This window comes from Montipora capricornis, chromosome 3, assembly GCF_036669925.1.
Source record: "Montipora capricornis isolate CH-2021 chromosome 3, ASM3666992v2, whole genome shotgun sequence".
NCBI classification, from domain to species: Eukaryota; Metazoa; Cnidaria; class Anthozoa; order Scleractinia; family Acroporidae; genus Montipora; species Montipora capricornis.
The window spans coordinates 54,496,259-54,508,758 of NC_090885.1; the positions used below are offsets into that span (position 1 = coordinate 54,496,259).

The 12,500-nt window shown below is 37.5% G+C and overlaps 1 protein-coding gene across 1 annotated transcript in view; it reads left to right on the top strand.

Moving 5' to 3' along the window:
- The first annotated feature begins 2,221 nt into the window (after positions 1–2,221).
- LOC138043413 (probable E3 ubiquitin-protein ligase HECTD2) overlaps positions 2,222–12,500 on the top strand; it is a 31,042-nt gene continuing 20,763 nt past the window's right edge. Inside the window, exons 1-8 of the mRNA XM_068889672.1 lie at positions 2,222–2,480; positions 2,551–3,209; positions 3,659–3,761; positions 5,676–5,765; positions 9,242–9,306; positions 9,692–9,737; positions 9,937–10,046; positions 11,636–11,681. Of these exons, the coding sequence (XP_068745773.1) occupies positions 2,373–2,480; positions 2,551–3,209; positions 3,659–3,761; positions 5,676–5,765; positions 9,242–9,306; positions 9,692–9,737; positions 9,937–10,046; positions 11,636–11,681 (1,227 nt within the window). The 5' untranslated portion in view covers positions 2,222–2,372. The remainder of the gene's footprint in view (positions 2,481–2,550; positions 3,210–3,658; positions 3,762–5,675; positions 5,766–9,241; positions 9,307–9,691; positions 9,738–9,936; positions 10,047–11,635; positions 11,682–12,500) is intronic.

The following is a 12,500-nucleotide window of genomic DNA, read 5'->3' on the forward strand; positions in this document are numbered from 1 at the left end:
AAAAAAAACGAGAAAAGCACTGAAAGAACACATTACAACTGAGCAAAAGTTAAAAAAATTGGTTTCAAAAGCACTATAATTCGAGTTAAAAATTCTCTGAATTTTGGAAAACTGTAGTGGCTTTAATAAGAGACGTGAACGCTTTGTACGACAGCTTTGGCTGGCCGTATAAGTTCCCCTCCCATCTTCAAACCGAGAACTTTTACTTTTGTTGGCCTCGAAAACATAAAAGATCAGATTCGTCGATTTCCTTTTAATTCTAAAGCATTCTTCTAAAATTTAGCATCAGACTTTCTCGTCAAACTTTTTCAGTTCATGACTGAATTTGACCTAAATTTGTAAATTTTTTTAAATAGCATTTTACGCCTGTCATGATCTAGTGTCCTACATTTGCATTAGGCATTTTTAACAGGTGCCTCGAAAAGTGCTAAAATAATAAGTAGCACTGATCACATCGTCGTTTTTCTCTGGGGTTGTTAAATCATTACGGATCCCACCCGCCGATACGCCTTTTAATATGAATAACATTTCCCTTAAAGAGGTCTAACAAATGAAAGAAAATGCATCTTTACATAACCTCTTCAAAATTCCTCATTAATTTTGGCATCAAAATGTGTTTTGAAAGTTCTGAGCGTAACGAAAAAACCACCCAATGATATTAAAGTCTAAAAATATATACTTGTATATGAACCAGCTAAACAGGAAAGTTAGTCCCTCAATAACCAAAAATTTGTAAACGGCCTTTTTAGGTTGTAAAATCGGTCAGTGTAAAACGCAGACTGTAGACTGCAGACTGCAGACCAGGGGTAAAATGCAGGCTGAGGCTATAACGTAGCTGCTGAAAAAGCCCAAACCCGTTAGAAATGCTAACCTTAGGCCTAATTAGGCCTAAAACAATATTTAGGCTCAACTATCAGCATTTCTATTGGCTTTGGGCTTTTTCAACAGTTAAATTATAACCTCAGTTTGCATTTTACCCCCGGTCTGCAGTCTGCAGTCTGCGTTTTACAATGACCGGTTGTAAAATGGACTACGACAACTATGTGACAGGCCTACAACAGACCATATCTTGTTAGCCTTAGGTATTTACAAGTTATCGAAGGTGTCAGTTCCGCATGACCGAATTCTGAGCTGCCTGGCCAGTTTTCAGCCAAAGAGATGAGGCTCTGACAGGGTAAATTCTGACAAGCGACATGGCCTAAAAAGTAGCGACAGGTAGCACTTAAAGTGAAATTGCGACAAACGACATCCTTTCTTTGAATTTCCGACAGCAACGGTCACAGCAAAGTGAAACATTGACAAAGCACCCGCACGAGATCTTTTAAAATTCAGACAAGCGGCAAGGCCCCCCTCCCCTCCCCCCCTGGAAGGATCTCAGAGGTTCCTTTTTCTGTTTACTTCGCTGAAAATATTTTCTATTTAAGAAGCTGGAAATAGAAGATGCAAGCGTTCCTTGAAATATTGAACTTCGTAATGAAACTACAGTTTGTAACAAGAATGAATTAGATAATTCACTTTTGCTTGTAATTGATATATACCGCCGAGCTAACGAATCCGCCATGACAGTGCCGTGTAAAATTTCTTTCAACTTTTGACTTGAAATTCACGAATTGTGAAATTTACTACACTCTCTTTGAACGGTTTTCCAGAAGTCTTCAACTTTTCAAGAGGAATGCATTATTTGAACGATAAAATCTCTGGCTTCAGAGGTAGTATGGCGCCTTTTTTTTTTTTTTTGCGACGATTTCGTTTCGGATGATCCCAACCAAATCAGAGACTGACGAGTGTGCATGGCTACCCATTTGGATCATACGAAACAAAACTATCGCAAAAAAAGCGAAAAGCGATAAACTTTGTATTTTATCGTTTTAGTGTTATTCCCTGTTTGTCTTGACATCGAGACGTCAGTCTCTCTAAATATTTTGGTTAACACCGAAAAACGTACGTTTTCGTCAATTTTATTTCAAGTCGTCGACCCCAAATGATCTCTCCAACTTCACGACTACGAATAAAACGGAAAGTTACACTCGCTGGTTTTGCACTCTGCATGTATTTTCGGCAAACAAGGAAAATAAGTTTGGTCCATGAAATATTGATTTGCCTTGTATCCAAAGCTCACCTGTCCCTAATGAGTCTGGAGATTTCTCGGTATCAACCAATCAAATTGAATTTTCAATAAAACAACCAACCACTTTGTAGTATTTATACACGGTTCATTGCACCCTCACAACCTTTTTCATAAACAAATATGGCTACCACACTGAATTTCCTCGAAAGATGTTGAAGTTATTGTCAACTTTATTAACGGATAATAGTCGTACTCTGGCCTTGATTTCTTCACGAGTTATGGATTAGATCATTGAGTAGTGGAAATGTCGGGTGGAGGTGGTAAAAGCAGTTCTGCTCGCCTGCTGCCTCCCATCAAAAATCCACTTTTCAACCCGAACGAAGATTCCGATGAAGTGCGAGTAACTTCTGTGGTAAGCTTAACCGTGTAGTTGTTTGATTATTTCTTGTCAGTACTCTTACCAATTACTGTATTCATCACAGAACAGTAACCCAGATCGACCTCGTCCAACTCGAAGATTGGGTGGCCTATCAAATCTTTTCAGCTCTCGTCATCGAAATTCGTTTTCCCCGAACCCAGCCGGTGGAGAAGAACTAAGGGCTGATAATGCCGGTGAAAGTTCTAGCGCGGTTTCTGATCCGAAACCTGTTTCTAAGTCAGCGCGTGTAGAAAACAGAAGAACTGTTGTGACACCCCCAGAATCAATTGAAGTTTCGGGATCAGCGAACGTGAAGCCAAGCAATTCAAGGGTTACAAACTCACAGAACCGTTTCTCTCGTAACCTCAGCAACAACAAAACGGAAGCTAATGGAGACGTACACGTCGAAGAGGAAAATATGCCTCCGGGTGGCGAGAAAAGTACGCGAATCTCTTCGTCAAAGCAAGGATCGAAAATAAAAATCAGTGAGCCTAAAAAGACGGGACTTTTGCGGAGGGATAAGGAAAAACGCGGATTGTTGGTGAAACAAGATTCTGATGATGGCAGTAAGCGTAAGTTCCTCACGGCGAATTCTCAACATGAACGCCTCCATTCGGCTTCTTCTTCAGACAGCGAAATGGTGGTTCATCGAAGTAATCGCTCAAAAAAGGAAGAAAAGAGTAAAACAGAATTTATTAAATATGAAGATGCTATGTCGTTAAGGTAAGTTGGAGACCAAAAAAATAAATTTTGTCTCATTGATCTGTTAATGGTGTACTTATGATGTCAGACATGACAGGTTTTGCAGGATCTGTAACAGTTACAGAACTCAGTGAAGACTTTTGTTTTGTTTTGTTTACTGTGACGACAACACCATCCGAGATTTTTAATTACTTTATGGCACTCCAACTTTAAAACTAGAGGAAAACTCAAATGAACCAAAAAGATTTGAATCAGACGTTGGGTAAATAAAATACTGTATTACAGGTCATTAATTTTTGTAATGAACTCGCAAAATTTCAAGCACTGAGTGAATTTGGGGGTGGGGTGGGTTGCAGATTTGTTGGGGTAGGGATTTCCTTTTTTGTTTCCTGTATTCATCTGCAGCTCCAATGAAACCATTCATTTCACTGACATACGCATTATTAATATTATTTTACAACTAATTACAGAAATGATTGGAGAATGGCAATGGCTTCTGGGGAATACCAAGGTCTTCTAGGATTTTTAACATCAACATTTGACTCTTTTTCTGAAATGGTCTCCGTTTTTACGGTGGGTACATGTAAATGAGGAAAATTAAATTTATTTTATGAAAATTTCAGCAGTTGTTTTTATTTTGCTAAGGTGTATTTTTAAAGCTCACAAGGGTATAAAATAAAGGACACTGCACCAAGTGACAAAGCCTGACCCACATTGAGAGTCAACTACATCGATAAAATATCTTTATATGTAAACATGGATTAATCTAAATCCTACTTCAAGTGGGTACAGCCTTGGCAGAAAGGACGGCGGCATCTTTGGGTCACCCCGTTACTTTCATTTGTACCCCTGCAAAATGTTTAACAGAAGGGAAGAAGAAGAACATCAACAACAACTTTCATTTAATAACTTATCCAATGGATTTAGCACTAGAGGACTTAAATTGACTTGGCTTTGTCACTTAATGCAGTGTCTTTTATTTTATACCCTTGTGAGCTTCAGGGGACACTATTGAAATTAACTCAAATCAATTATAAGGTTAAGGACCTGGGTCTAGTTGCTCAAAAGCTGATCACCAGTAAATCGGCAATTTAATTAATGCCATCCCATAATCTGAGTCAAGATTGAAGACTTACAGTAGGGGGTATTTACATAAGACTGGGACGAACTCAGACTGGTATGAACTTGTACTGGTTTGAAATTTTTGCAGCCGTTTACATGAAACCAGGACGAAATGATATGTTTTGTCTAATAAATACATGGCCGACCGAAAAGCTTACAGGCTTGAAACTTCTCAACCTGGTCTGAGATTTGTTGTCATTTAAATGAGAACGGTACCAACTCAGACCCGTACAAGAATTTCTCACCTTGGTCCAGCAACCAAGGCAAAGTCAAACCGGTCTGAGAAGAAATGTATGGAGGCCAATGTGAACTCTTGCCAGTCTGAGTTTGTTCCGGTCTCATGTAAATATCCCCTAAAAATCTTGTAGGTACTTTTATAATCAGAAAATAAACTGCTATTTAAATTTCAAGTAATCCCGGATTACCTTAATCACTGGTTATAAACAACTCGGTCCTGGGGCAGGTACATGTAGAAAACACAGGTCACAAGTCACAGGTCTCTGTTTTACCAACTGAAGACAGAAACAACCGTAGCCATTTACCAATGCTAACATTAGGCCTAAAAACTCTGGTTTAGGTCTAATTTTTTTAGGCCTGCGGTTTGCTTCAGTGAATGTTTAGGATTCTTTCTGTATTGGTAAAACAATGACCTGTGACCTGCGTTGTGTACCTACAGTGTACCACTGGGCCCCGTATGTTAAGTCAGGGTTAGCTGATGATTTGACAAATGCAGGCACACATTTTTTCGACTTCTTGCCTTTTCCTTTGTCCTCTTTGAATGCCTCTCGCCACTAACTCATCGAGCTGGCTTTTACTTACTGTACATGTTGGCAAGCAGATCACTTTGTGGTGCAAAAAATTTACCCACTAAAGGGTTAAAACATAGTATTTCTAAGTCGTTTCTTCTTAAAGCTGCAAAGGAATTTCAGCATTTTTGGCAGTACACTGGTTGGTCATCATTGCAGTTTGAGGAAAAAGCATTTTTTCCTTGCACACGTTGACCAATCAGAGCATTTGCTTTTATAATTACTGCGGTTATGTTATTAATGGGGACATACTGTAGTTTTTCAGTGAGTGATTATGGGGACATAGGTTTTCAGTGAGTGATTAAAGAAATCCAGGTACATTGTACGTTGTCACCGTACAATTGTACACTGTATTACTGTGCACTGTCATATAAACACAATGGATTTGTATTCTCATGTTTTAACCCATTGACTTCTGAATTCGAACCGTCCCCCCGCCCATTGACAAGTAAATTTAATTGTCTGGAATTAGATGGAGTAAAATCTATAGATTATGTCTCACTCCTACACTGTAGGAGTCAATGGGTTAATCAAGGTTTTTTCAATTTTTCTTGTGCAGAGGAAAGATGACTTTGATCCTGAGGAGTTTGGTGAAAGTGGAATTGATCATGACTTTGTTAGGATAACATATGACATCGTGCTTTCTCTGGTATTGTTATCTGATTACAATAATGTTAACAGGGCTTCTGATAGGATGCGGAAATAAATTGAAGATTATGCAGAAATTCTTAACCATATTATGACTTGTATAAACATGCGTTGATTATGCGGAAATTACACCGGATTATGCGGAAATTTAAACAATTTACATGCTTATGGTATATGTAAAGCAGGACTCGAAATTGTGACCAATACAGTTGCATTTACAACTGAATTTTTTCCCTTTGCGCCAATTTGCGACCAGCTTTCACCGGCATTTTGCCGAAACTTTTGCTAAAATAAATAAAGCGATAAAAACATATTTTGTCTCTCGTCATGAATTTTGTTTCAAGTTGGAGATGTAGAGCAAAATTGTGATGTGGTTGAACCACGATCCATTCCCTCAACCATTCACCATTTTCAGTGGTTTTTCACATTTACGTATTGTGGGCTCCTATTTTGTTTTGTACAACTTCGTCGCAATGATTGTCCCTATTTCTACGAATGATGCAGTTTAATTTCTACTATAACTTGCAGCTAAATTTTCATGGCTTGTTGCATCTTTTTTAAAAAATAATTTCGAGCCTAGGGTAAGTTATGAAAACGGCTTAACTAGAGTTCAGGCTCATTGCCGAAAAATGTGTGGAAAATGCTTATGAACTTTCATCTTGCGAACGAAGTGGCGTGTTTTCCTCAATGTTCAGGAAAATAAGCGTTTCAAAATAGTCAATCTCTTTGGCTTTTACTTTGTGAGGATGGCAAGCAGCTGCTTTATCACTAATATCAGGCACTTATTCTGTTTTACGCGAAAAATATCATGATTGTGCGGAGGATGGGGATTTTAGGGAATTACACTGATCTGCATCGCCGCATCCTGTCAGATGCCATGTGTTAAATTAATGTTTATCATATGGCCCATACGGCCCGGCGCATGCTTTCATGGTAAAACTTACTGGGAAAATTCTATGCAAATGTTATTTTGTCCAAACTTCACCTTGTGAGTGCTCATGAATAGTGTAATGCGCCCATTGACTGAGTTTAGGTCGGGTAGGACAGGAAAATATTTGGCCCTAGGTCACAGCACCCGGACCTTGCTGTCCTTGGCCCATATGCCATGACCTTGGGCCAAATATTTTCCTATCCGACCCTCCCGCTCAGTCAATAAGTAGATACTGTATTATTCTTAAAAAGGCACAACATTAATTTTTAAGTTTGCAAAACATGTTTTGACATTCGTACATGTATGTCATCTTCAGTTGCAGTAAGTTTATATACAGTTTGAATTTGAATTTGAACAATCATCATACAGTGTACATTGTATGTAAAATATTTTACAGAAGCACATCAAAGAATTCTGTTGAAGTGTACACTGTATGTGTAGCAAGAATCAAACTGCAGCTGTAGGTGTTACCGTGGATACCCAGTATAGGCATTTGAGAGACTGATTAGTGAGCACATCAGCATACTTACTGTACCAATGATGAAAGAGGGTGGCAAAAGGCTTAAACTTACAATGTACAGTGTACTTCAGCTTCAATTTTGCAATATGTGAACTCAGAGATGACTATCCAGAATGACTCATTGTGTCCTGGGATGCACTCATTTTCCTTTGGATGCACAGAATATAGAACAAAGGGTCCTGGACCAATTGGATGCAGAAAAAAATTTGAATGTTTAATATGGACATACTGTATGTGTAATCAATAACAGAATGAAATCATTGGACTACAAAACTCTGAAAATATCAGCTTACCTTGAAATCTGAGAGATGGGAATGTTCAGTTGCGTTAACATTATATTCACAACGCAATTGAACATTCCCATCTCTCAGATTTCAAGGTAAGCTGTTATTTTCAGAGTTTTGTAGTCAAATGATTTCATTTTGTTATCGATTACATGTATGTCCAGCTTGAGGAGTTAGTTCTTGTGTTTGAATTCCCTCATGTTGCATGATGTTATCTGAGGTGTTTTTCAGGGGAGAGAATCAACAACACTTTTCATCTGTGATCGATGGATCTTTGACAGCCCATACATCTCAATTTTGATCTATGAATCAACGGGCATGCATGTACATGTAACTTACAAATTCAAAGAAAGTTTGTGAATGTAACTGAAGGTTAAAAAAATAATTCTAACAAAAGGCACGTTTATGTACCCTACTAGCAGAGGGGTTTTTTTAAATGCTAATTTCATTTTAAATTTATAACATACAAAGTCGTGTCTCTTGTTCTTCTACTTTTTGTCCCACAAGAAAACAATAATGAAATGATTCAAATTAATTCCAGCTTACCGGTAGGTAAATGCTGTGGCTACCTCCTAAGGTTTTGAGATTTTAAAATGCATCACTACCCTGAGATTTGATGTCAAAATATATTAGGCTCGTGCTGTGTAATGTCCATATTCGCTCACACCCACTGAATGAACATCAAGAGAAAATAACCCTTATAGGGGAGGGAAACTCTGATTTTGCCCTTTGGATGGAGAGGGCCTGGAGCCCATTATGTTGCCATGGAAACGTCACAGTGGGCCATATCTTGGAACTTTGTAATGAGTAATTAACTGAAAAAGTTGCGGTTCTATACAGAAAAAGTCTTCAGAGATATTCCATGTTTTGTGATTTTACATCATTTTGGGTCCACTATGTGACGTCACAAGTTGTCTAATTTGCATAAATCAAAATCTTGAATAAATTGGCAACCAAGAGAGCTATCACATTAATATTAAAACATTTCGTTCTTCATCATTTTGAAAGTTCTTTCGAACAAGCTAATAAAAAAAATTGTGTCATATACAGACCCCCCACCTTTGTTTTAACTTTATTTAGTTGTAAGAGGAATATGCTCTGGGTATACAAAAACCTCTGCTACATTGGGGGGTCAGGACGGCTTATTGGTTATCAGCGGTGCCTTCCGCCTCTGCGACCCAGGTTCAACTCTCAGCCCTGAGGTCGTATGTGGGCTGGGTTTGAGTCAATCTCAATCTGACTCCAAGGGTATCTCTGGATACTCCAGTTTTCCTCCCTTATCAAAATCAACTCTCAGTCAATTACATCCAGCCGTGGGTGGATACCCCTAATAGGGACATTTTGTTTCATTGAAGTGAATGAATAAAGTTGCTATTATTATAATTATTGTTGTTGTTAATATTATTGCATGGTTAAGATCAGGTTAATTATTAATAATACGTGTAAATATTGTTCACTACTACCAATATTATTGCAAAGCAGCAGTATGCTGGATGATAAATATTTTCTGAAAAATGTTAAACAAAAGCATTGCCAAGCCTTTTGTTTGGTATTCGTGGTGCGGTAATTCTTTTTTGTCAAACTACAGTATTGCCAAATAGACCAAATCCAATGTTCTGTGGTGTTGCCACAATTCATGTGCAAAAACATGAGCAGGGTACCAGAATAAAAACAAAGGGACAAGGACATTTTCATTATTTAGCTGATCCTCCGTTTGTATCTTTTACTGTCATCCAATACAGCCACAAGATGTGCAAAAGAATGTGCTTAAATCTGTAATAAACAGCCTTTTACAAGACATCAAGAGGTACGGTGTATGCTTGAAATGAAACACGTTTGTTGTGCACTGTTATACCCATGTTTTTAGTAATCATAATAATCATTATAATTTGCATATTGCATATTGCAAGATTGTCACTTCTGTTGTGTCTTGAGTGATTGATTCATGAATAATGTCAGACAATCCAAGTCATGTCAACCATGCAAGCTCTTTAAGAGTTCAGCTTCTAGGATTCTTCATTATTAACTGTTGAGTATCAGGTATGGTAACAGTGCTGTTAAAACTTACAAATTGGCAGAACTCACACTTAAAAACAGTGCACATGTTAGACTTTGTCTGTTACACTGTAACTAGCTGTTTTTATTTTAATAGCAGTGAGAGATCATAGACTCCCATCTTCTTCTCTCTACAGGAAAAGAACAAAGACTGATCTTAGAGCTTACACAATACTTTTACAGGTATTAGTTAATGTAACAGTTATAACTGTACAACCATATAATAAAAATTATTTTGCATGTACAGAAAATCTAATTAAAGATACTTCATGCACATACTGAACCTTGTTGCTCTTGTTTAGTTATTTTAAACATTTTCTGTATTTTTCTATAATATATATTAATGTTTTATTAGATTAGCTGAATTTTTTGTGATTTTCAGAATCCACAGTTTAACAAAACAGCCACTTATGTTATTTATGCTCACTTGTTACGGCAAGTCTCATCACTTACAGATGCGGAACATCAGTTCCTTGTTCACTGGTTTAGAAGGTTAGTTCTTTGAAGCTTAAGTACACCCTTTTTGCAATGGCTTAACCCTTTCACTCCTGTGGGGTTCCCCATTGACGGGTAAAGTCTCAGTGGCCCTTACAGGAGTGAAAGGGTTAAAAGTGTCTGTACGGCTTCCACGGTTTTTTATTGTTTTGGCATCTCTGTCTATAAAGCGTAGATAAATGCCCCAAAAATAATTTTTCGATTCCGTCACTTTTTGACCCCGAAATCAAGGTTCAAAGTTCGCGTTTTGGGCACACTCAATCAAGCTGACAGGGAGACAGGACCAGAAAGAGACTTGGTTCCAGAATCGACTGTGATGTCATTTCAGGAACCACGCACCAAATTCAATTTTTTGGAGGATCATTTTTGCTTTGTTCCTTTGGCGGGCTCTTCGGAAATTATGCATGATAGATGTGCTGTTGCGGGTTGTTCAAATATTCCTGATGCAGAGAAGGGCATAGCATTACAAAAATTCCATTTTATGGTGATGATTGAAGTGAAGCGAAGGCCAGAAGGAAGAAATGGACGACTTCGTGAAGTTAAAGCGCGACAAGTGGGCACCAAGCAATTGGTATTCTCGGTGTTCTTGTCACTTATTCACTCAAAAGGAATTCACGCTGTGGCTATCGTTTGGATATCTTAAGAGCCAGCGAACACTCTTAAAGGATAACATTGGTGTTTTTCCAGTACCAAAGTTTCAGTGCAATAGCTGGGGAGAAGAAGATTTATCGGATCGAAGTCATCGTCGGGTTAGTCACGCCACATTAGCGTACAATCATAGTCGTTTTACAGACGGTGTGTGAAAATTTAGAATTTCAATTTTTTTTTTTTTTCACTTCTGGCGTACTCTCTTACGCTTTCTGTGTTTGTTACAATCCTGTAACAAACACATATATTTGTTAGCCCCATTCATGGCTGACAAGCTCACCACATGGCGTCTCTTTAGCTCATAGTACAGCTGTACCTATTGGTTGAACTTTGAGACACTGTCAAGATTGCTATATAAATCTCAATACACTGTCACAGGGCATAATTCTGGGAGCTTGCACGAGAATACACAGTTTGTAACAATTTTGCTTTAAAATTTCCCACCCTCCCTCCCTGGGAGACAGGCTTTTGTTTGTTATTTGCCAATAAACTGGGGTCACTCCTTGTGGTTCGGTTAGGTTTTAAAAGTCTGCGTAGCGACTTCCCCCAAGCTTTGGCATTGCTTGTGTCTTGCCATCTTATATACTTGCCTTTATCTTGTCCGATCCAGCCTCTGCTGTGCTGGGGAGATAACAAAGGCTCTGCCAATACTCTTGTTCTATTCCCACGTTAGTGGGGGAATAAGTGAGGCTTTTAGTTTGTGCAGGTATCATGAAGTCGCGTAAAACCTGCCACAGGGCTGTGTGCCCCTCAATTACGCCATATTGTTGTTTGCTCATTTGTTGTCGTTACGCTACCTAGTTGCATTACACTCTACTCCTAGTTTAAATAGTGAAATAGCACTTGACATTAATGAATGTTTTTGTCCCCTTGACAAACCTGTTTGTTCTTTTTGCATGATTTGATTATTAAGTTTTTTATTGGTCACTCTCTTGCAGACTTCCAGTCAATACCTTTAAAGCCATCATTACAAGAGTGCAGCAGGTTTGATGTGTATTTCCTTACGTAGTTTTTGTTATTGTCAATTACATATTATTAATAAGTACCTTAATTTAATTAACTATATGCAGTTGCATACAGATACATGAATTGTATTTAATGACAATTTAGGGTCCCTACATTGTTTAGTTACACGGGATTGCCATAGGCAGACCACGTCTAAAAACTGGCAGGTCGAGTTCCGTTTTCTTTTTAAATGTAAAATTGTGTAGTACTATTAAAATAAATAAATAAATAATTAATTAAAATATATTAAAATACATTAACTAAAAAACAATAATTAGTTACATGTAATTTATTTCCCTCTTTGCTTTATAAAGTGTTGTGGCTGTTTAGCAATAAAAGGTAATATTGAAGAGATTTATTTATTGCTGGTGACTTGGGAATATTCAGAAAAAATCTAAGTGCTCCTTGTTTGAATGCTGTCATATGTGTCTACTTGTATAAGTGAAAAGCATTAAACTGATGTCTTTCATACTGCAATTCATTAAAGCCATTTACACTATACATGTACAGTATGTTTCCTTGTTACTGAACCTATTCAAAAATAATTGTTCCAATAGATTCTGTCTCTATTTTTTAATCAAAAATACAGCTGTAGTCAAGCAAAATTTTTAAATTTTGTTTAATAAATAAATAAATAAATAAATATACACTGTAAATATGTAGTAAATAAAATAACGTTAATCACTGTTGTAGAGAGTTGCAATTAAGTATTTTATGTATGTATATACATGTATAATCCTTTCTAATTGGTTGCTTTTTTGAAAATAAATGTAATGCAAACTGTTATAAGGAGTTTAA